The sequence below is a fragment of the Xyrauchen texanus genome, chromosome 24, assembly GCF_025860055.1.
Source record: "Xyrauchen texanus isolate HMW12.3.18 chromosome 24, RBS_HiC_50CHRs, whole genome shotgun sequence".
NCBI classification, from domain to species: domain Eukaryota; kingdom Metazoa; phylum Chordata; class Actinopteri; order Cypriniformes; family Catostomidae; genus Xyrauchen; species Xyrauchen texanus.
This window is the reverse complement of record NC_068299.1, coordinates 633,145-659,661: the sequence shown is the minus strand read 5'-3', so window position 1 is coordinate 659,661 and position 26,517 is coordinate 633,145. Positions and strand designations below refer to the sequence as shown.

At 43.7% G+C, this 26,517-nt stretch overlaps 1 protein-coding gene across 1 annotated transcript in view; it reads left to right on the top strand.

The window, feature by feature from the left end:
* The first annotated feature begins 930 nt into the window (after positions 1-930).
* LOC127617589 (serine/threonine-protein kinase 32C) overlaps positions 931-26,517 on the top strand; it is a 108,708-nt gene continuing 83,121 nt past the window's right edge. Inside the window, exon 1 of the mRNA XM_052089575.1 lies at positions 931-1,092. Coding sequence (XP_051945535.1) covers positions 1,011-1,092 — 82 coding nt within the window. The 5' untranslated portion in view covers positions 931-1,010. The remainder of the gene's footprint in view (positions 1,093-26,517) is intronic.

Below are 26,517 nucleotides of genomic sequence, written 5' to 3'. Positions count from 1 at the left end.
AATTTAATAATAATCATAATAATGTGCTAATTTATTAATACAAATTATAATAATAATATGCTAATTTAATAAAAATAATAAGCAAATATAACAATAATAATAATAATAATAATAATAAAATGATTTAGAGGCTACTAATCGAGTATTAATTGTTGCGAATAGATGTCGGTCCTCTTGCACACTAAAATAAAACAAAATCGTTAAATCTCACCATGGAATAAATAAATAAATAAAAAGATAAATCTGACATCGTATTTCAGAATGAAGAACTCGCAATTCTGATAAATTAAGTCACATTTGTGAGGTAATTCAGAATTGAGTAAGAATAACCTTTTTTATTTAATTAAGTGTAATTAATTGGTTATTAATTATTAATTTCGGATTAAATATTGCTTTTGAATGGGATAAAACCGGTTAATTACCTCATGAAGCACATTTTAGGTTCCCTGACAAATTATTTAAGACACTGTCTGTTTGAAAAGATGCTGATAGAGAGAGAGAGACGTATATATATAGAGAGAGAGAGACAGAGATGGAGAAAGAGAGACAGGGAGAGAGAGAGAGAGAGAGAGAGAGAGAGAGAGAGAGAGAGAGAGAGAGAGAGAGAGTAAATTTGCTTTGATTGAGCACCTTTGATAAATGTAAGAGAGACTAAGGGAGGGAGAGAGAGAGAGACAGAGACGGAGACAGCGAGACGTATAGAGAGAGACAGAGAGAGAGAGAGAGAGGGACAGAGATGGAGAGAGAGGGAGAGAGAGAGAGACAGAGACGGAGAGAGAGAGAGAGAGACAGAGAGACTAAGGGAGAGGAGGTTCCTCTTCTCATTGGTGAAGCTGAAGCACATCGTCATCTCGAGCTGCTCGTGTTCATCAACAGACACACACATTGATTCTGTGATCGAGTCTCTTCTCTGTATTTGTGCAGCAGAGCTTGAATCGGATCATCAGAGATGCTCGTGTTTTAGAGGCATCAGCATCAGTTGCAGTGAAAGGAATGAGATCAGAGCATCAATGTTTCACTGGGGCAAGTGGAAGAAGAGGATGGGCGCCAACAGTTCATCCAAGAGACCGGTGTTCGACGACAAAGAGGATGGTTAGTGTTGCCACACCACATTACTGCACAAAGACCAGTTTATAACCATGTATTAAAACAGTGCTTATGAATATAAACATGAACATTTATAAAACATGCCATTGTGATATAATAATGAGTTGCATAGTTCAGCTACAAACTAAACACGCTTTTAAATTCCTTTTCTGTTCAAGATAATCATCTAAATGTGAGTGTAATCTTCCAGCACTCACATGATTATATATTAGCTATTATGAGAATATCATATTTACATAATAATATGCTTATTAACCAAGGTATTGCATATGCAAATATGCAAAGAGGTATGAATCTGTACAGGCAGCATGAACATGAACAATATATATAATATAGTTTTAATATATGAAACGGTGAATCTGCATATTGAACATATGGGGTTGTGCAGACAGCATGAATACTAACTTATTGCACTTTATATGTGGAAATGTTGTATTGTAAAAAGACCTTATAGCGGAGATATTAAATATCTATAGGTTCCTATAGGGGTCTGATTGAGGGTCTCACACAGAAATAATTCATTACATTTTAGACCCATTCAGACTCATTAATCCAATTCCTGCAACAATAGGACTGATCAGCTGGAACACACAGAAAAACCTGCCAATTATATAGTTCGCTGTTTAATTGGTTAATTAATGAGGATTATGGAAATCCAGAGATATGATACAGTTTAATCCGAGCACAGACACACACTGTGTTATAACACTGAATGTTTGTTTGAGTCAGTGGGATGGCGCTGTCATTAAAGATAACACCTGCAGAAACGAAAAGGTCGCCATGTGTCACACAGAAGCCTGAAATGAGGTCAGGTCACTGTGGAGATATAATCATAAGACTCGACTGGCGGAGAGGCGTAATGACCCATTTATTTACGGTATGAAAATCACTACTGTAGTGAATGTGAAAGTAATTACAATCATGTCTGTTATTAACACAACGGGACAGAGGATTAGCAAGTCGTTTTCTGAGTGTAATTAGTTAAATTAGTTAAAGCTTGCTAGTTAGTTAGATTAGTTAAAATAGTTCAATATGTTAAAGGTTGATTTATGAACGTTACTTCGGTTAGCTGTACTCAAAAAGCAGAGAAATCCAGCTTGAAAATAACAATCGGGCATTGATCTTAATCAGGAGGGAGATGACGTTTAATTCGAGGCTGTGCGGGATTGACATACAGTCACATTCCAGTGTCGGAAATTGTGGTAAATGGTCTGCAGTTATATAGAGCTTTACACTGAGTCTCATTCACACACACACGCACACACGCGCACGCGCACACACACACACTCTCATTCATACACACACACACACTCACACACACTCATTCATACACACACACACACATTCACACACACTCACACACACACAGTATAATAGTGATCTACAGCGTAATAGTGATCTACAGCGTAATAGTGATCCACAGTGTAATAGTGATCTACAGTAATAGTGATCTACAGCGTAATAGTGATCTACAGTAATAGTGATCTACAGCGTAATAGTGATCTACAGCGTAATAGTGATCCACAGTGTAATAGTGATCTACAGTAATAGTGATCTACAGCGTAATAGTGATCCACAGTGTAATAGTGATCCACAGCGTAATAGTGATCTACAGCGTAATAGTGATCTACAGTGTAATAGTGATCTACAGTGTAATAGTGATCTACAGTGTAACAGTGATCCACAGTGTAATAGTGATCTACAGTATAATAGTGATCTACAGTAATAGTGATCTACAGTGTAATAGTGATCTACAGCGTAATAGTGATCTACAGTGTAATAGTGATCTACAGTAATAGTGATCTACAGTGTAATAGTGATCTACAGTAATAGTGATCTACAGTAATAGTGATCTACAGTGTAATAGTGATCTACAGTGTAACAGTGATCCACAGTGTAATAGTGATCTACAGTATAATAGTGATCTACAGTAATAGTGATCTACAGTAATAGTGATCTACAGCGTAATAGTGATCTACAGTGTAATAGTGATCTACAGTAATAGTGATCTACAGCGTAATAGTGATCTACAGTGTAATAGTGATCTACAGTAATAGTGATCTACAGTAATAGTGATCTACAGCGTAATAGTGATCTACAGCGTAATAGTGATCTACAGCGTAATAGTGATCCACAGTGTAATAGTGATCCACAGCGTAATAGTGATCTACAGCGTAATAGTGATCTACAGTGTAATAGTGATCTACAGTGTAACAGTGATCTACAGTGTAACAGTGATCCACAGTGTAATAGTGATCTACAGTATAATAGTGATCTACAGTAATAGTGATCTACAGTGTAACAGTGATCCACAGTGTAATAGTGATCTACAGTGTAACAGTGATCTACAGTGTAACAGTGATCCACAGTGTAATAGTGATCTACAGTATAATAGTGATCTACAGTAATAGTGATCTACAGTGTAACAGTGATCCACAGTATAATAGTGATCTACAGTGTAACAGTGATCCACAGTGTAACAGTGATCCACAGTGTAATAGTGATCTACAGTATAATAGTGATCTACAGTAATAGTGATCTACAGTAATAGTGATCTACAGTGTAACAGTGATCCACAGTGTAATAGTGATCTACAGTATAATAGTGATCTACAGTAATAGTGATCTACAGTAATAGTGATCTACAGCGTAATAGTGATCTACAGTGTAATAGTGATCTACAGTAATAGTGATCTACAGCGTAATAGTGATCTACAGTGTAATAGTGATCTACAGTAATAGTGATCTACAGCGTAATAGTGATCTACAGCGTAATAGTGATCTACAGCGTAATAGTGATCCACAGTGTAATAGTGATCCACAGCGTAATAGTGATCCACAGTGTAATAGTGATCCACAGTGTAATAGTGATCCACAGTGTAATAGTGATCCACAGTGTAATAGTGATCTACAGCGTAATAGTGATCTACAGTGTAATAGTGATCTACAGTGTAACAGTGATCTACAGTGTAACAGTGATCCACAGTGTAATAGTGATCTACAGTGTAATAGTGATCTACAGTGTAATAGTGATCTACAGCGTAATAGTGATCTACAGTGTAACAGTGATCCACAGTGTAATAGTGATCTACAGTATAATAGTGATCTACAGTAATAGTGATCTACAGTGTAATAGTGATCTACAGCGTAATAGTGATCTACAGTGTAATAGTGATCTACAGTAATAGTGATCTACAGTGTAATAGTGATCTACAGTAATAGTGATCTACAGTAATAGTGATCTACAGTGTAATAGTGATCTACAGTGTAACAGTGATCCACAGTGTAATAGTGATCTACAGTATAATAGTGATCTACAGTAATAGTGATCTACAGTAATAGTGATCTACAGCGTAATAGTGATCTACAGTGTAATAGTGATCTACAGTAATAGTGATCTACAGCGTAATAGTGATCTACAGTGTAATAGTGATCTACAGTAATAGTGATCTACAGTAATAGTGATCTACAGCGTAATAGTGATCTACAGTAATAGTGATCTACAGTAATAGTGATCTACAGCGTAATAGTGATCTACAGTGTAATAGTGATCTACAGTATAATAGTGATGTACAGCGTAATAGTGATCTACAGTGTAATAGTGATCTACAGTAATAGTGATCTACAGTGTAATAGTGATCTACAGTAATAGTGATCTACAGTAATAGTGATCTACAGTAATAGTGATCTACAGCATAATAGTGATCTACAGCGTAATAGTGATCTACAGTGTAATAGTGATCTACAGTGTAACAGTGATCCACAGTGTAATAGTGATCTACAGTAATAGTGATCTACAGCGTAATAGTGATCTACAGTGTAATAGTGATCTACAGTGTAATAGTGATCCACAGCGTAATAGTGATCTACAGTGTAATAGTGATCTACAGCGTAATAGTGATCTACAGTGTAATAGTGATCTACAGCGTAATAGTGATCTACAGTATAATAGTGATCTACAGTAATAGTGATCTACAGTGTAATAGTGATCTACAGTATAATAGTGATGTACAGTGTAATAGTGATCTACAGTATAATAGTGATCTACAGTAATAGTGATCTACAGTGTAATAGTGATCTACAGTATAATAGTGATCTACAGTAATAGTGATCTACAGTATAATAGTGATCTACAGTGTAATAGTGATCTACAGTGTAACAGTGATCCACAGTGTAATAGTGATCTACAGTAATAGTGATCTACAGTGTAATAGTGATCTACAGTATAATAGTGATCTACAGTAATAGTGATCTACAGTAATAGTGATCTACAGTATAATAGTGATCTACAGTAATAGTGATCTACAGCGTAATAGTGATCTACAGTAATAGTGATCTACAGTGTAATAGTGATCTACAGTGTAATAGTGATCTACAGCGTAATAGTGAGGTGTGCCGGGTTATATTACTGTACATCATAGATGCTGTGTAGACAAAAAGTGTTACTCATAATACATTAATGAAAGAGAGAGCGAGAGAAGAGAGCGAGAGAAAAGAGAGAGAGTGAGAGAGAGAGAGAGAGAGAGAGAGAGAGAGAGAGAGTAAGAGAGAGAGAGAGAGAGTGAGAGAGAAGAGAGAGAGAGAGAGAGAGAGAGAGAGAGAGAGAGAGAGAGAGAGAGAGAGGTGTGGAGTTGTTCTGTTACTTTGGGCCACTTTGAGGACACATCCGCCTGATATTGGGCTGACTGATCAGACCCTGTTTTTGTTCTCTTGTGAAGCTGTCAGTAATAGTAAAACAATAATTCTGTCATTGTTTACTCGTTACTGTCCTTCTGGACCGTTTTGGAGAGCGAGAGTGTGTAAAGACGGACAGAATTGACATTTTTGGGCGAACTATTCCTTGAATTGAAAACGATGTTATCCAAAGGGATGTGTGAGTAATCACTCGAGCGGGTCGCATTAAAACAGCTATGCGGCATGCGGCGTAAACATCAGATGACATCATGGCTACAGCAGGACGTTACGTTTGATCCGTGGAGCCTCGTGCTGACCTCGGCACAGAAGCGACGTGTGGAGTGATGCGGCCTGCGGCACAATCACACCCGCTGTATGCTGAAGAGCATCGCATGCAGACCTCACAGAGCAGATCTGTTATTGAAATGTGCATGAGATGCACGACAGAGAATAAACATTTCACAATCACTTTTATGTGTGGAGTGTGCATACAGTATATATATATATATATATGCATGTCCAGTCGTTTAATAAAAGATGTAAGACATGCTTCTCAAACGCATACACTTAAAGGGACAGTTCACACATTATTTACTCACCCTCATGCCGTCCAAATGTGTATGACTCTCTTTCTACACCAGAACACAAATGAAGATTTATACAGGACGATGGAGCTGTCAGGTGCTTATAATGCAGGTAAACGGGTGCCAGCACTTCGACGGTCCAAAAGGCACATTTAGGCAACATAAAAGTAATCCACACGACTCCAGTCGATCAATGAATGTCTTCAGAAGTGAACCGGAAGGTTTCTGTAAGAAACAAGTCGATAATTAGAACATTTGTAACTTTAAATCGGCGCTTGTGTAATCTTGCATCGTTCATGCGGCTCTTTGCTGTAACAAAAGTGCATAAAAAGACTAAACCTGAAGCATTAATGGGATGCATTTATCACACGGACTGTTTTTTGCTATCATCATGTTCTCTAATAACACTAGTGCCGCAGTAAACGGTACACTCTCTGCTACTGCAGCCTGTGGCTCCTTAGCAACCAAAGTGGCCTGGTTGCGAGGGAGGGTAGAGTCACATGGGGTAACCTCCTTGTGGTGGTGATTAGTGGTTCTCGCTCTCGGTGGGGCGTGTGGTGAGTGACACCAGTGAGGTCTCCTTAGCAACCAAATTGGCCCGGTTGCTAGGGAGGGTAGAGTCACATGGGGTAACCTCCTCGTGGTCGCTATAATGTGGTTCTCGCTCTCGGTGGGGCGTGTGGTGAGTTGTGTTTGGATGCCACGGAGAATAGCGTGAAGCCTCCACACGCGCTACGTCGCCATGGTAACACACTTGGTTGCTTACATCATATTCAGAGGTCCTGAGTGTGTGTGTGTGTGTGTGAGAGTGAGTGAGTGTGTGTGTGTGAGAGTGAGTGTGTGTGTGAGAGAGAGAGAGTGTGTGTGTGTGTGAGAGTGTGCATGTTTTTGTGATTTACGAGGACAATTTTGTAAGTTACAAATTAGTAATTACAAGGGTATTATGCTATAAATGTGATTTATGAGGACATTTCTAGTGTCCCCATAATTCAAATCGCTTAAAAATCATACTAAACAATGTTTTATTGAAAATGTAAAAATGCAGAAAGTTTTCTGTGAGGGTTAGGTTTAGGGGTAGGGTTAGGTTTAGAGGATAGAATCTATAGTTTATACAGTATAAAAGTCATTATGTCTATGGAAAGTCCCCATAATGATAGGTAGACCAACATGTGTGTGTTTGTGAGTGAGTGTGTGTGTGTGAGAGAGTGTGTGTGTGAGAGAGAGAGAGTGTGTGTGAGAGAGAGATTGTGTGTGTGTGTGTGTGTGTGTGTGTGTGTGTGTGTGTGTGAGTGTGTGTATGTGTGTGTTTGTGAGTGAGTGTGTGTGTGAGAGAGAGAGTGTGTGTGTGTGTGCGTGTGAGAGTGTGTGTGTGAGAGAGAGAGTGTGTGTGTGAGTGTGTGCGTGAGTGAGTGTGCATGTGTGTGAGCGAGTGTGCGTGTGAGTGTGTGTGTGAGTGTGTGTATGTGTGTGAGTGAGTGTGTGTGTGAGAGAGAGAGTGTGTGTGTGTGTGTGAGAGAGAGAGAGAGTGTGTGTGTGAGTTTATGAGTGTGAGAGAGTGTGTGTTTGTGTATGAGTGTGTGTGAGTGTGCGTGTTTGTGAGTGAGTGTGTGTGAGAGAGAGAGAGAGTGAGTGAGTGTGTGTGTGTGAGAGAGAGAGTGTGTGTGTGTGTGAGAGTGTGTGTATGTGTGTGAGAGTGTGTGTGTGAGAGAGTGTGTGAGAGTGTGTTTGTGAGTGTGTGTGTGTGAGAGAGACAGAGAGAGTATGTGTGTGCGTTTGTGAGAGTGTGTATGTGTGTGTTTGTGAGTGAGTGTGTGTGCGTGTGAGAGTGTGTGTGTGAGAGAGTGTGTGTGTGAGTGTGTGAGAGTGTGTGCAAGAGTGAGTGTGCATGTGTGTGTGTGTGTGTGAGAGTGTGTGTATGTGTGTGTGAGAGAGAGAGAGTGTGTGTGAGTTTATGAGTGTGAGAGAGTGTGTGTGTGTGTGTGTGTTTGTGAGAGTGTGTGTGTTTGTGTATGAGTGTGTGTGAGTGTGCGTGTTTATAAGTGTGTGTGCGTGTGTTTGTGAGTAAGTTATAAACACAGTCAAAGTGTCTGATGTGGTATTATTAGGTCAGGTGTGTGTGTGTGTGTTTCTCCTTCATTAAATCTCAGTGTGTAAATTTTGTGCTTCCTCTCCTCATTAGACTTCAATCATCACCCCCCACATATTGAAAAAAGTATTCATTAAAATGTCATTTTTGTGATATGAACAGAGATACGATTAAAGGCAAATTATGTAATCATTTACTCACCCTCAGGTTGTTCCAAACCACACTGAAATTATGATTCATCAATAAGTTTGGACTAACATGTATTCTAAAAATGTGCATCTGGTGTCCTTTATACCAATGGCCTTATGCCTTAGCAGCATCTTTTTCTGCACATTCACACTTAAACAGTGATGTGGAAAGCCCTAATATGGATGTGGGTTGGGCATGAGGGTGAGAACAAATGTATGTGCATACAAACCTGTTGTGAATCTGGTGGAAAGTTTGCGTGAGGAATTTTTCTGTGCGTATAATTATGCAAAAAGCACGCAATTATTAGTTGAATGCGACCCAGTGTTTATTATGATTATGATGAAATGTGGGAAGTGAATCATGGGATACTGACATACATCAATCATTTATATTGTATATATAAATATATGTCATTTACTATAAAACTTCATACATTGCTTGGGTTACTTATGTGTTAATAAATAAGAGTATATTCATATGTAAATGAGCACCTTGCATGAGCATTATAAGGCAGTTTTCTGAAAACTGAAATAATGCCTGTTGAGCAACACTGTTGTCAATGTGTGTAATTGCTGTGAAGTCATTCATGAAATTACTGCAGATTTCACTCAAAAGCCCCGCCTGCCCTGTGTGCCATTGGTTCCCATGAGTAGGTATGCAAATGACAGCCTTGTCCTGCTGCGGGATTGGCAGATTGTACGAGATGCTGTTCAGCTCAGTGAGTTTATTGAATGTAAAATTGATATTCTTTAGTTCTGCTTCAGTGTGCCATTTTAAAATCATCCATCAGCAAGTGTGTAAATCATGTCATTTCACTTTGAGCAAATTCAATTAACTTGTGCCAGTTTGTAGAATTGAGAGAGAGAGAGAGAGAGAGAGAGAGAGAGAGAGAGAGAGAGAGAGAGATGTAATGTGCTCTTCTCTGCAGGTGGTTAGGCTTAGTATACTGTGAGAATAGTAAAGGTGACATTATGGTACTGTATATAAACAACCATAAATTGAAAATTAATAATTAAAGCTATATAGGTACATTTTCTGAAGAAAATTTCAGTGGTACTTGCCGTGGCAAAATTCGTCACCTCATTGTCCCAACAACTGCCCCAAGTTGAAAGAGGCCACCCCCATGACAGTAGGACATTCTGGTGTAGAGATATTGGTGTTGTTCCATGGTTGCCAGGGTGTTCCATCTGGTTGCTAGGGAGTTACCAGGGTGATACTAAAAATGTTCCTTACCAGCCTGAGTCAAATAAGCCAACCTGGAAGTGTCTACAATTTTCTGGTACAGAGATATGTGTTTTATTACTTGGTTGCTTGGGCAACACCATCTGGTAGCTAGGCAGTTACCAGGGTGATACTCAAAAGGCTCCTTGCCAGCCTGAGTCAAATGAGTCAACCTGGAAGTGTCTATGATGTTCTGGTGCAGAGATGTGCTTTGATACTTGGTTGCTAGGCTAACCCCATCTGGTTGCTAGGGAGTTACCAGGGTGATACTAAAAATGTTCCTTACCAGCCTGAGTCAAATAAGCCAACCTGGAAGTGTCTACAATTTTCTGGTACAGAGATATGTGTTTTATTACTTGGTTGCTTGGGCAACACCATCTGGTAGCTAGGCAGTTACCAGGGTGATACTCAAAGGCTCCTTGCCAGCCTGAGTCAAATGAGTCAACCTGGAAGTGTCTATGATGTTCTGGTGCAGAGATGTGTTTTGATACTTGGTTGCTAGGCTAACCCCATCTGGTTGCTAGGCAGTTGTGATCCTAAGAAGACTGCTTACTCTCTTTAGTCATACAAGCCAACAATGAAGTCTCTACGACATTATGATCCTGAGATACTCATCTAAGCGAAATTTTGAATGGAAGTCAATGGGGTTTGGTTGCTAGGGTGCTCTAAATGGTTGCTAGGGCATGGCTAAGCAGTTTCCAAGTGGATACACGAAGACTGATTTCTCACCAAATTAAAACAAGCACAACTCTCATGTCTCTAGGACATTCTGATCCGAAGATATCCCTCTCAGCCATTTTTAATGGAAGTCAATAGGTTGCTAGGGTGCTCTAAATGGTTGCTAGGGCATGGCTAGCCCTTTGAAAAGTCACAGCACAGGTGTCCTCAATAGACCTGTCATTTTGACACCTCTTTTGTGGGTCTACGACAAAAGGTGCCGAAAAAGTGTATTGAAGTGTACTGAAATATAATAAGTATGTGAGATTATAATGAAGATCACAAGCACCACTAATAACTCTCATAACTGCACATTCCCTCATATTGCATTCTTTAAAATTGTTGAACATTGTTAAAGCTGAAGTGTGTCACTATGAATGGCTCGCTGCATATGAAGTATTTAAACACATGACAAGTTACACACTTCAGCTTTAAAGCATCATGTTCATTGTATTAAAGCACTGTGTGTATTAGTTGAATAATCAGTGCTGGTTAGTTTTGGATGGACAGACATTCTGATTACAAAGTCTATACACAAGTTCTGTACACCCATATGTAAAAACCTAGCAACCTGTGGTTGGTCGCTTTACATGTTGGTCAAGCGGTGTCTTCCTGTCGAAGTGGGCAGTTCTTTGCCAGAATTAGCTGCGATCTGTCTATGTGTGTATATGTGAGTAGATACAGACAGACACATTCCCTCTGCTTCAGTAAATCTGCTTTACTGACTAATTCAATCAGCGACGAGTCTTATGACACACACACACACACGCCGCGACTTCGCACTCGCACTCACACTCGCACTCGCACTCGCCCTCCCACTGATAAGCTGATTCATCGCCAGTGGTGTTCCATCATGTCCCGGCCCTCTTCCTTGTCACGGGCCACTAGCGAGTATTTACTCGCCAAAGCCAATTGCTGTTTAGTGTCATTTTAGGCTCTGGTTTGTGCCCACTAGAGTTGATCTGTGTCTTACAGAGCATGCTCCACAATAACGACGTGAAAGATAAAATAAATAGGCAGGAAAATCAGTGTGCTGGACGTGCTGGTGACCGCTGTGCTCCGAGTGGTTGGAGGCACTTCAAAGATGAAGCATCTACTGCCCTTTATTGATCCGAGCGCTGATATTTACAACTGCAGTCCATTCTAATGCAATCAGCCATTCAGACTATAGCAGTGGAAGCATGTACACAGAGCTTGATGGGTACTCAGGGTGTAGTGTTGCATCACACTTGCTCATATATAGGACTGAAACATATTCTACACTTCTAGCTATGCAAGCTTGTTTTACATGGCGAAATATTTAGCAGTTCATGATTAGTTAACTGAAGTTAAAGTTAAAGTGTCGGCATGTTTATAGATAGCTAGAGGCAAGGAGTCCTCGCCGCTACCATCCACACCACTGGAGCAGCCGTGACCAACCAACCGCCTGGAGGGGTTACCGCTGCCAGGGGTGGGGGAGACCCCTACCGTCCACCAAAAACGCGCCGGGGAGTTCCGTCTACCAGGGGCCGGAGGACTGCCGCCGATCCTCCTGGGGAGGCGTGGCTATCGTCCATTAAAGGGTGGAGGAGTGGCCGAGGACCAAGCTCGGACCGATACTTGGTTAGTCTAAAAACGTCAGTATCAGAGCTGATACTGATCCAGGTATTGGATCGGTGCATCCTTAGTTTCACCATGAACGTCAAGGGTTTTTTCTCCCCCCTTCTCTCCCCAATCTGCCCAATTCCAAAAGCGCCATAAGTACTCGTAGTGACTTGCCTCAATCTGGGTGGTGGAGGACGAATCTCAGTTGCCTCTGCGTCTGAGACTGTCAATCCGCGCATCTTATCACATGACTTGTTGAGTGTGTTACCATGGAGACGAAGCGCGTGTGGAGGCTTCACGCTATTCTCACGCATGCACAACTCACCACACGCCCCACCGAGAGTGAGAACCACATTATAGCGACCACGAAGGGGTTACCCCGTGTGACTCTACCCTCCCTAGCAACCGGGCCAATTTGGTTGCTAAGGAGACCTGACTGGAGTTACTCACCACACGCCCCACAGAGAGCGAGAACCACATTATAGCGACCACGAGGAGGTTACCCCATGTGACTCTACCCTCCCTAGCAACCGGGCCAATTTGGTTGCTAAGGAGACCTGACTGGAGTCACTCACCATACGCCCCACCGAGAGCGAGAACCACATTATAGCGACCACGAGGAGGTTACCCCATATGACTCTACCCTCCCTAGCAACCGGGAAAATTTGGTTGCTAAGGAGACCTGACTGGATTTACTCACCACACGCCCCACCGAGAGCGAGAACCACATTATAGCGACCACGAGGAGGTTACCCCATGTGACTCTACCCTCCCTAGCAACCGGGCCAATTTGGTTGCTAAGGAGACCTGACTGGAGTTACTCACCACACGCCCCACCGAGAGCGAGAACCACATTATAGCGACCACGAGGAGGTTACCCCATTTGACTCTACCCTCCCTAGCAACCGGGCCAATTTGGTTGCTAAGGAGACCTGGCTGGAGTCACTCAGCACACCCTGAATTCAAACTCACGACTCCAGCGGTAATAGTCAGCGTCAATACTCGCTGAGATACCCAGACCCCCAAGAATGTCATGGTTAAAATATGAGTACTGTAGTAAAACTGATTAAATAAATTCCTCCGAACAATAACACATGTGCTTCAATGGCACAGACATAGTAGCTCAAGAACAATAGGTATGTACAATGGGATGCATGCGTATGTTCTTTCTTTTAGGCTATAAAATCTACTAATATGACATTTAGATCCTGACAGATCAAATAATCAACCAAAAACAATGAATGCATAACAGAAAGACACAACAGAAGCAGTGTTAAATGCACAGCTAAAGATTCTCAGGTTAAACATAGACCGTGTGTTTTAGTTAATAGCACACACATCCAGCAGCAGTTACTGTGTTCCTCCTGACATCTGAATTCTTCAGAGAGGAAAGAGACACATTCGCTGTGGATTTGCCAGTTCTCTATTCACCAGCGAGTGTTTTAAAAGTGTCCATTAAACTGTGTTAGTCCTTCACTGAACACAGAACACAATGACGCTGCCGTATTAATGATAGTAATTTACGTAAACAAATGTTCAGACTTATAGATTTATATCTGGGGAAATTCAGAGTTTCTGTTGTTACTCAGTTGAGAGAAGCGTATGGAAGTATTGACTTATATAGTTGTAGTTATGTTGACAAATGAGCAAAACAAACAGGGCAAAGTTTCTCTGCCACCAACCCATTTGAAATCTAATAAGGATGCATTCAAGAAGAAGTGCATTTGTTGTAGGACATTACTCGTGTAGATGCCTGTGTTGGTGACTGTAAAGGGATCAATGGAAAGGAGGCGGCGAGAACCGGCTTGTCAATATAAATAATAGTTTAATTTTAAACTCAAACAAAAGACAAACACACACACGACGGACATGTCCGTAAACGATCTCTCTCTCGTCGCACCACCATCTGTCATCGGCCTTTATCCCTCTCGGAGGCTTGATTAGCCTAATACGGGACCGGGTGTGTAGGATCACGACCTGGCCCCGCCCTCCACCCTGTCACAGTCCTCCCTCGTTATCTCAGACTGGGGAGCCCCCGGCATGACGTACCCCCTCTTTCCCTGGGGGAGGGCGTGCCCTAAGCCCCGTCTGCCGGCAGGTCATCCCTGTCTACCTGGACGAGGGAGGGGACAAGGGGAGGGAAACAGAAATAATTAAACTGGGGGGGGTACTTCCTGTAACAATGTAGTACCCCCCCCCCAAAAAAACACTGTAAAATTTAAAAGAGAGGGAAAAGGCCAACACAGAGCGGCAGTGAGAGAGAGAGAGATGATAAAAAAAAACACTTACTCGCCAGTTCTCTGATACGCCGCAGCTTGTTCCTCGGCCACTCCTCCACCCTCTATCGGACGACAGCCGCGTTTCTCCGGGCGGATCGGAGGCAGACCTTCAGCCCCTGGCGGACGGAACGCCCCGCCGCGTTCTCGGGGAACAGAAGGGGTCTCCCCCGTCCCTGGCAGCGGTTCTCCCGCTCCAGGCGGTCTGCAGTGAGCCCCTCCCCGCTCGCGGTCAGCGGTCTCAAACCCTGTTGCGTTTCAGCGGCCGGTAGGCGACTCCTGCACCCCTGGCAGCGGCCCTGACCGCTACAGGTGGTCGGTTAGGAGCACCTTCTCCCCTCGCGGTTGGCGGCCATCGTCCTCTTCCAGGCGGCTGGGCTCCTCGTCCCCCGGCAGATGGTCGCGGCTGCTGCATTGGGGTGGACGGTAGTGGCGAGAACTCTACTACGGCGTATCCCTCCTTCCCGGCACCAGTGTAAAGGGATCAATGGAAAGGAGGAGGTGAGAACCGGCTTGTCAATATATATAATAGTTTCATTTTAAACTCAAACAAAAGACAAACACAAACACATGACGGACATGTCCGTAAATGATCTCTCTCTCCCGCACGATCCTCTGCAGTCGACCTTTATCCCTCTCGGGAGGCTTGATTAGCCTAATACGGGACCGGGAGTGCAGGGGCGAAATTTACATCTAAATGTTGGGGGGGACAATAAACATTATTCTAAGAATATATCATTATATTATTTACAATACACATATTTTAATGATATTTTAGGGGGGACAACCGTCAGATAGGGGGTCCTGACCCCCACAATTTCGCCTATGCTGGGCGTGTAGGATCACGACCGGCCCGCCCTCCGCCCTGCCACAGTGACATACAGTGGAAAAGTGGACCTGCATGAAAAATAACCAAGCAGCTGTTGTCACATGGTCACATCGAGAACATTGTAAAGGAAAAATCTTCACCAGAGAATTGGTGAATAACAAGCCAATTTGAAACTTTTGTATTGCATCACTTCTCCAATTATTCCCTCCATAGGACGAATCGCTTTCGCAGCAGACACATGCATCTCCGATAGTAAGACATGTTGTGTTCTCGCAGCTTTGAAGATCAGTAGCATGTGTTCTATAATCCCTGAAGCAGATGAATCACAGCTCAAGGGCTCTTTTATTATTCTGCTCTTTCTCTGGTGTACATTACTTCATTTCCTGTATACGTCCAAACTGTGTAAATCAGAGGACGACTTGTGTTTGTGATCTGAAGTAATTACTCAGGGTTAAACCTCAAGAGCACAGCTTGATTACTGTGAACATCATGTTATAAAACGGCCCAGATTGTGATTGGATGAGCCCGAGCTGTTGTAAAACAAACACTTCTGTATACATCCACCATTGTAAACCACATGTAGTAAAGCTAATGAACAATCTTGCTTGATTTTGGTGATTTTTTACTATGGTTGATGGTATTATATGCACTCCAATTCACAAGTTCATGACTTACAACACTCCTTTTCTTTTCCAGTGAGACACTTCTAATGCAAGTCAATGGGGTTTAATCTGTACACATTAAAATACTGTTTCACAAGTATAGACACAAGACATAAACAATATGTGTGTTAACATGATTTTACTGTCATAAAATCACGCACTGACCACATCTGTGGAGAGATATAGACAATTTTATAACTTTGTTGCCATGACGACGAACCACTGTAATCCTGGAAGTGGATGTAATCCCTGTATTTACACAAATATGGTCAGTAAGCAATTTTAACACACCAAAATCATATATAATGTTTCCATCTTGTGGCTTTACTGCAAAAAAAAAACAAAAAAATTTAAACAATGCTGTTATTCAAATTTCGAATCAGTTCTACAGCAACGGAGCTGATTGGATACAATGCTCAAATGCTGTGACAACAACTGATCACAATGTATATTCAGGACATTAATAATGTGAAAAAGCCCACCACACGAGTCTTCCTTCAACATGCCCACCACACGAGTCTTCCTTCAACATGCCCACCACACGAGTCCTCCTTCAACAAGCCCACCACACGAGTCCTCCTTCAACACGCCCACCACACGAGTCCTCCTTCAACACGCCCACCACACGAGTCCTCCTTCAACATGCCCACCACACGAGTCCTCCTTCAACATGCCCACCACACGAGTCCTCCTTCAACATGCCCACCACACGAGTCCTCCTTCAAAACGCCCACCACACGAGTCCTCCTTCAACATGCCCACCACACGAGTCCTCCTTCAACATGCCCACCACACGAGTCCTCCTTCAACATGCCCACCACACGAGTCCTCCTTCAACATGCCCACCACACGAGTCCTCCTTCAACATGCCCATCACACGAGTCCTCCTTCAACAAGCCCACCACACGAGTCCTCCTTCAACACGCCCACCACACGAGTCCTCCTTCAACATGCCCACCACACGAGTCCTCCTTCAACATGCCCACCACACGAGTCATCCTTCAACACGCCCACCACACGAGTCCTCCTTCAACACGCCCACCACACGAGTCCTCCTTCAACACGCCCACCACACGAGTCCTCCTTCAACACGCCCACCACATGAGTCATCCTTCAACACGCCCACCACACCGAGTCCTCCTTCAACACGCCCACCACACGAGTCCTCCTTCAACATGCCCACCACACCGAGTCCTCCTTCAACACGCCCACCACACGAGTCCTCCTTCAACATGCCCACCACACGAGTCCTCCTTCAACATGCCCACCACACGAGTCCTCCTTCAACACGCCCACCACACGAGTCCTCCTTCAACATGCCCACCACACGAGTCCTCCTTCAACATGCCCACCACACGAGTCCTCCTTCAACATGCCCACCACACGAGTCCTCCTTCAACATGCCCACCACACGAGTCCTCCTTCAACATGCCCACCACACGAGTCCTCCTTCAACATGCCCATCACACGCAGTCCTCCTTCAACAAGCCCACCACACGAGTCCTCCTTCAACACGCCCACCACACGAGTCCTCCTTCAACATGCCCACCACACGAGTCCTCCTTCAACATGCCCACCACACGAGTCATCCTTCAACACGCCCACCACACGAGTCCTCCTTCAACACGCCCACCACACGAGTCCTCCTTCAACATGCCCACCACACGAGTCCTCCTTCAACACGCCCACCACATGAGTCATCCTTCAACACACCCACCACACGAGTCCTCCTTCAACACGCCCATCACATGAGTCCTCCTTCAACATGCCCACCACACGAGTCCTCCTTCAACATGCCCATCACACGAGTCCTCCTTCAACATGCCCACCACATGAGTCATCCTCCAAAACTACTGATGAATGCAGCGCCATTATGACTGGGACTCCGACAGGTAATGTTAACGTTTAGCAAACAAACCAACAAACAAAATCGGTTAACTTGTAGTGGTACATGTTTGTGTACTTGTTAAATAACATTTCCGTGCGCGGTGACATAGTCCTTTAAACTGGGACCTGCGTAACGTTAGATATGGTTTGGATGTATGGTTATAGATAGCTAGCTAAATCAATGCTAATAATACTTTAAAGTTGACAGTAACTGATCAAGTTTAACTCACATTAAACTAGATATCTTGTTAAAGCATACTTATCCTTAGGGTCGGCTGAATTAACAGTTTAGCTTTCTTGTTTAGTTTTGTTCCTCTTGACATTAATGTTATAGCCTCTGCCCCTGCCGACCCTGGCATGAGGACACCAGAAGGCTCAGGAGAGAGTCTTTGAGTCTGTAAAAAAAGTCAACAAAGGTTTTTTTGAGGTAATATTTGTAATCTTGTTAAAACGGATCGTTTAGGAACCGGTACCCCCATCGGTATTGATATCGAAATTTTTGGAATGATACCAGCCCTTTCTGTTAGTCACATGTCTGTGAAACGTGTTCAGTTTATGTCTTAGTTGTTGAATCTTTTTATGTTCATACAAATATTTACACATGTTAGGTTTGCTGGAAATAAAATCAGTTGTAAGTGAGAGGACGACGAGTTTATATATCAAAAGCATAAGAATTGATGATGATATAATGAAATAAATATTAATTATAATACATTTTTCCGTGTTCAGAATAAGCTCAGTGCTGTGTAACGATGTTGGGTTGAAAAATGCAGCACATTTCAGTACGTGACAGGGCTGAATTGAAGGATTGAGCTCTTTTGATGCCGTGATGATGTTTCTCTGTAGCTCACACTCATCTCACATCCACGTGAATCATTCTGAGCCCATTTAACGACTCGCTGCATTCACATTACCCATCATGCTTCAACACAACACTGTTTGTGCCAGAGGGGCGTTTGTGCCCTTCACTCTGATTAATAAGGGAACCCTTATGAAAATGGCATAATCTCTATTTGCATAATTAATTCCAAATTATGACAGTATCTCCAAGCAAATAAGTCACATTTATTCGGAGACAACTGAGTGAGTTTTGAGAGGATATATCGGTATATATATATACGATAGAGATGTATCACACATACTCTTTGGCTAATTGTCTAATTAATGTGTTACTTAAACTCTTGTAGCTCTTTTGTCTCAGCCTGTACATCGCTCACAGCCCCTTCACTGCTGTATGAAGCATGTTGCACACAAAAATGAAAAAGCACTTTTGATAATTGCAAGCTCCAATCTGATGCCAATTCCAGGAGTCTTCCTTCAACATGCCCACCACATGAGTCCTCCTTCAACATGCCCACCACACGAGTCCTCCTTCAACATGCCCATCACACGAGTCCTCCTTCAACATGCCCACCACTCGAGTCCTCCTTCAACATGCCCACCACACGAGTCCTCCTTCAACATGCCCACCGCACGAGTCCTCCTTCAACATGCCCACCGCACGAGTCCTCCTTCAACATGCCCATCGCACGAGTCCTCCTTCAACATGCCCACCGCACGAGTCCTCCTTCAACATGCCCACCGCACGAGTCCTCCTTCAATATGCCCATCGCACGAGTCCTCCTTCAACATGCCCACCGCACGAGTCCTCCTTCAACATGCCCACCGCACGAGTCCTCCTTCAACACGCCCACCGCACGAGTCCTCCTTCAACATGCCCACCGCACGAGTCCTCCTTCAACACGCCCACCGCACGAGTCCTCCTTCAACACGCCCACCGCACGAGTCCTCCTTCAACATGCCCACCGCACGAGTCCTCCTTCAACATGCCCATCGCACGAGTCCTCCTTCAACACGCCCACCGCACGAGTCCTCCTTCAACACGCCCACCGCACGAGTCCTCCTTCAACACGCCCACCACACGAGTCCTCCTCCAACACGCCCACCGCACGAGTCCTCCTTCAACACGCCCACCGCACGAGTCTTCCTTCAACACGCCCACCACACGAGTCCTCCTTCAACATGCCCACCACACGAGTCCTCCTTCAACATGCCCACCACACGAGTCTTCCTTCAACACGCCCACCGCACGAGTCCTCCTTCAACACGCCCACCGCACGAGTCTTCCTTCAACACGCCCACCACACGAGTCCTCCTTCAACATGCCCACCACACGAGTCTTCCTTCAACATGCCCATCACACGAGTCTTCCTTCAACATGCCCACCACACGAGTCCTCCTTCTACATGCCCACCACACGAGTCTTCCTTCAACATGCCCACCACACGAGTCCTCCTTCTACATGCCCACCACACGAGTCTTCCTTCAACATGCCCACCACACGAGTCCTCCTTCTACATGCCCACCACACGAGTCTTCCTTCAACATGCCCACCACACGAGTCCTCCTTCTACATGCCCACCACACGAGTCCTCCTTCTACATGCCCACCACACGAGTCCTCCAACATGCCCACCGCACGAGTCCTCCTTCAACACGCCCACCACACGAGTCCTCCTTCAACACGCCCACCGCACGAGTCTTCCTTCAACATGCCCACCACACGAGTCCTCCAACATGCCCACCGCACGAGTCCTCCTTCAACACGCCCACCACACGAGTCCTCCTTCAACACGCCCATCACACGAGTCCTCCTTCAACACGCCCACCACACGAGTCCTCCTTCAACACGCCCACCACACGAGTCCTCCTTCAACATGCCCACCACACGAGTCCTCCTTCAACATGCCCACCACACGAGTCCTCCTTCAACATGCCCACCACACGAGTCCTCCTTCAACATGCCCACCACACGAGTCCTCCTTCAACACGCCCACCACACGAGTCCTCCTCCAACATGCCCACCACAAGTATAGTGGTACCACTTCCAGGATTCGTGGTACAGGTTTAAATCAGTCCACTGAGCAACAAAATCATGTTTGAAAGGTGCCATGTTGATATTATGTGTGTTTCTGAGGAAGTATGTATTACTTTCGGACAGAACGAAATTCTCATCACACACTCTACATGGGTAATTTTCATGAAACCTGTCAAGAAAATGTCCTGGTCATATTTAACCTGAAATAAATACATATATATCAAATATATTTTAGCCTATTTGCAACGCAACATTATTTTCAGGGCACTTAAACACATTTTACTTCCCAATTCTCATTACCGTAGCACGTCTGGATGTTTTTCATTGATGAGTCTCATTACCGCAACTCTTTGTACTGTATTATAGCATCCTGTTTTACAATGCAATAATGAAAGGATGTACCACGAGAGTACTAATGCTGCGTTCACACCGGACGCGAATAGCGCGTCAGGCGCGAGTGATTTCAATGTTAAGTCAATGCAAAGACGCGTTACGCGCGTAAAAATTCCTGCGGCGCGAATGAGGCGTAGAGCGCGGCGCGGTAGACGCGAATACGCCTCATTCGCGCGTCAAGTTCGCGCGAATGGCGCGAATTGAGCGTCTGGCGCGTTACGCGCGTTATGCGCGAATGGTGCATTTTGTGCATTCACGCGTTTGACGCGAATTCGCGTCTGCCGCCCGAGTTGAAAAATCTGAACTTTGGCGTCAATTCGCGCCGCGTTAACCAATCAGGAGCCTAGCTGCCTGCTGTCACTCAGGAGGTAAAGTGACGTAAACTTTCATTATTATTGTAATGTAAAGACAACCAACATTAGTGTCTGGACAGTGTTGAATAAGGAAAAAAACACAGGACAGGTACTTTTGGAGGCTGGCTCCATTTATCATCAAAACAAAAATAAATAAATAATTTAACCTGATATACTACCATGGAAAACCTGACATTTTTAAAAAGTCTCAACTTAATAAATGTGCATGTTGTGGACCTGACATCCTGGAACTGGGGATGACAACCTGGGAAAAAAAATACAAAATATAATAATAATGGACTATTTTTAGATAGTTTAGCTCTTTATAGGTTTGTGGGTGGCTCTTAAAAGAGCCGTTGTGGGGAAATCATTAGGAGGACTTCAAACGCTACTCCGTCGGCTGCCATGGTACTGCTCCCTCCGCCGAGAAGTGTGCCATGAAGACATCCCTCAGCCGGAGTGCCTCTCTGGAGGAGTTGTTGGCCGCAACCCGACCCAGACCTGGCAGTGGCTCCTCTCCAGCATGTCCCGCGCCCCTCGCTGGTGGACCCAAGTACGGCGACGACGACCCATACGCCGCTGTTCTGCTCTCCAGAGCAAATACAGGACGGTGACTCTCTCCACGAATGCTCGATCAACATCAGCCATCTTGTAAAAAGATGGCCGTCATCGGATTTCGCCTCCGACGCGCGTCACGCGCGTAAATTTCGCTTCAAACTTTTGTTTTTTACGCGCGTCAATTTCGCTCTTGACGCGCGAATGGATTCAAAGTGGTCAAGCGTATAACTAGACGCGGTAGGTGCGAATTTGACGCGCTATTCGCGTCCGGTGTGAACGTAGCATAAGATGTCTAAACACTTCACAATATAAATAATATACCACATGGGGTAACCTCCTCGTGGTCACTATAATGTGGTTCTCGCTCTCGGTGGGGCGTGTGGTGAGTGACTCCAGCCAGGTCTCCTTAGCAACCAAATTGGCCCGGTTGCTAAGGAGGGTAGAGTCACATGGGGTAACCTCCTCGTGGTCGCTATAATGTGGTTCTCGCTCTCGGTGGGGCGTGTGGTGAGTGACTCCAGCCAGGTCTCCTTAGCAACCAAATTGGCCCGGTTGCTATGGAGGGTAGAGTCACATGGGGTAACCTCCTCTTGGTCACTATAATGTGGTTCTCGCTCTTGGTGGGGCGTGTGGTGAGTTGTGTGTGGATGCCGCTGTGGAGAATAGCGTGAAGCCTCCACACGCACTACGTCTCCATGGTAACGCGCTCAACAAGTCACGTGATAAGATGCACAGATTGACGGTCTCAGACGCGGAGGCAACTGAGATTTGTCCTCCGCCACCCGGATTGAGGCGAGTCACTACACCACCACGAGGACTTGGAGCGCATTGGGAATTGGGCGTTACAGATTGGGGAGAAATGTGTTCCAGTGAGACACTTATAATGGACTTCAATGGGGGCAATTTTTAGAGGGTTTAAAGGCAGAAATGTGACACTTATAACTTTCATTAATTAATCAAGCACTTTAATTCATTATATTAAAACTCATGTATTGCTTGAGCTGTAAAGTTATTTAAATCATTGTTTTTATGGTCGGTTTAGAGTTTTAGGGTTGACACAATTACATCGCCATGGCAATAAAGTTGTAAAATTGGAAAGGAAAGGGTTACTAAGTTATTTTATCACATTAAATCATGTTAACACACATGTTTTTTCCACCTTGTGGCTTTACGTCTGAAACAGCGAGTTTCGCAAAGAAAAGGAGGGATGAGTCGAAATGAATTGGCACACTTCAGCGAGCAGATCTCTTCTTCAATAGAGAGTGTTGAAGTGCAGTTTGGTGTCTTTGGCGTTTATCAGCGTCGACAGCGAGCGCTTCCTCAGTTTCGCCTGCAGGACATTTGTTGCTTTAATGTGTCGCTTGAAGTGTATGCCAGCAAGAAGAAATGAACAGAACGCTCAAACACATCCCCTCTCCAGACTGCATCACTTCCTCGGGTCATTCAGTCACTCTCAGAGTTTAATCTGAAGATTATGAGCTGGAAATGAACTACAAGCTAAATCCTATAAATAGCATCAGAATTCATCAGGCGTTTGTCACAAGGCCAATAACACAGGTGTAACTCGACCGCTGTACGATTAAATAATAAAGCACTTTATTTCTTGACATCCAGCACATTGAGCATAAATAATGGGGAACATATATTCGAATAGATATATATTTGCCATTTACAATATATGAGTAATATACTTTCCTGCTCGGCTCATTTTGGTCTGGTGTATCACGTTTGAGGAGTCTTTAGATCGAGTGTTGTGTGACGTGACGGACCTCAGACAGGAAGTGACACTATTGATTTCCTGTTTGTGGGTTTGTCAGCAGATTCTGTCGTGATTGACGATCTCGAAATAAACCAACGCCTCATTATAAAGCTTAATGAAATGTTATGATTTGCTGTTTTTCAGCAGCTTTTCTCCAATTTTTGAGCACCTGTCATATATACTGAAAATGCTTTAATCATGTGATAAGTGGTTTGTGTTTTCTTGATGTTATTATATTGTATCTTTGTGCTCTGCGTCTCTATATATTCGACCACACAAAGAACTCGAGGAACAAACACACACAAACTGTGTGAAACTAATGGAGATGATATTTGGCTCTACTGAACATCAATTCGTTTGGGAGAACTTTAACTTGCAGTTATTTTTACCGGTGTTTTATTGAAGGTAAAAGACACTGTATTATTTGTTGATGTGGGAATGTGTAGTCCTTTAAGGATGTGGAAAAAATACTGATATGACCGATTCACATGGGATTAACCCTTATGTTGCGTTCCGGTCATTGGAAATGGATTAAACCACAAAATACAGAAATAATGAGTGTTCAAGAGCATCCCACTTCTTTAGATGAACACACACACAAAGTCCTCAGACACGCACGCACACACACACGCACACACACACACAAAGTCCTCAGACACGCACACACACACGCACACACACACACACACTCACACACACACACAAAGTCCTCAGACACGCACGCACACACACACGCACACACACACACTCACACACACACACAAAGTCCTCAGACACGCACGCACACACACACTCACACGGAACTGCACACAAGAATTTCACCTACTGTTGCACTTGTGTACATGGTAGTGTGACAATAAAGTGATTTGATTTGACAGACACAAAGTCCTCAGACACAAACACACAAACACACACTCACACAGACACAAACACAAACACACAAACAGAGACACACACAAAGTCCACGGACATATGCACACACAAACACTCACACACACAAATAAACACAAACACACACAACACACACTCACACAAACAAACACACACACAACACACACACTCACACAAACAAACACACACACAACACACACACTCACACAACACACACACTCACACAAATAAACACAAACACACACACTCACACAACACACACACTCACACAAATAAACACACACACAAACACACTCACACAAACTCACACAGACACACACACAAACACACAAACAGAGACACAAACACACACTCACACAGACACACACACAAAGTCCACGGACATATGCACACACAAACACTCACACACACTCACACAAATAAACACAGACACACACACTCACACAACACACACACTCACACAAATAAACACACACACAAACACACCCACACAAAGTCCTCGTACATATGCACACACACATACTCACAAAATTAAACACACATACACACACACAAACACACACTCACACAAATAAACACAAACACTCACTCACACACAAACACACATTCACACACACTAACAAACACACACACACACACACACACACAATCACACACACACACACACACACACAGAAACTCACAAACACACACACAAACAAACCCCCCACACACAAAAACACATACACACACACAGACACAAACACACACACACACACACACACACAGACACAAACACACACACACAGACAGAGACACAAACACATACTCACACACACACACACACACAAAGTCCTCGGACATATGAGCACACACAAAACCCACACACAAAGAAACACGCACACACATAATCACACTAGAAATGTCCACATAAACCACATTTATGGCATAGTACCAAAAAAGGAGTACAAACCTGTGATAAATGTGATTATTAAAAAAGAAGTTGATAAAAGATGCAACATGAGAGATTTATAAATAATCTTAACACAAGGATTAAAATCCTGAAGAGTCTGTTAATCTTACCTCATGTCCCCATCCACAGGGGTTTATTATCAATGTTTGAATGTTTCAAAGTCATTTGAAATAAGTATCAAATGTTGAATTATGAATTGTGATTGTTCTTTAATTGATTGCATTTATTGACCCATCTATGTGTTTATAAAGACTTGTGTTATCTCATACACAAGATGTCTGTTGAGTGCTGAGACAACGGTTCAGTGTCTCTGATGCAACAAACTCATCCTAAAGCTTTCTGTACTGCTCATATCTCCTTCAGAAAGATCAAAGTCTAGTGAAAGTTCCCACAGGTCCTCGTGCCCAGTGCTGTATTACAGATTGTGCTATCTCAGTTGTGATCGGTCCATTAGCGGTCTGTTGGATATCACGGCTCGTGTTGGCTTCAGTCCAGCGTGACGAGTGCCAAGAGCCGCTACATTCAGCTCAGCCCGTCCATTATACCCGCCGCTCTGCTGACTCAGCGTCAGCTACTGATGTGTTACCGATAAACCACCTGGAAAGCCTTCAGCTAACGGACAGATCTTGTTGCATTTCCTGCGTGTTCAGCTCGTGGAGTACACAGGGCTCATGCATTATATATTTATATTTACATTTACATTTATCAGATGCTTTTATCCAAAGTGACTTACAGTGCACTTATTACAGGGACAATCCCCGGAGCAACCTGGAGTTAAGTGTCTTACTCAAGGACACAATGGTGGTGACTGTGGGGATCGAACCAGCAACCTTCTGATTACCAATGTATTATACAGAGCACTTATTACAGGGACAATCCCCGAGCAACCTGGAGTTAAGTGCCTTACTCAAGGACACAA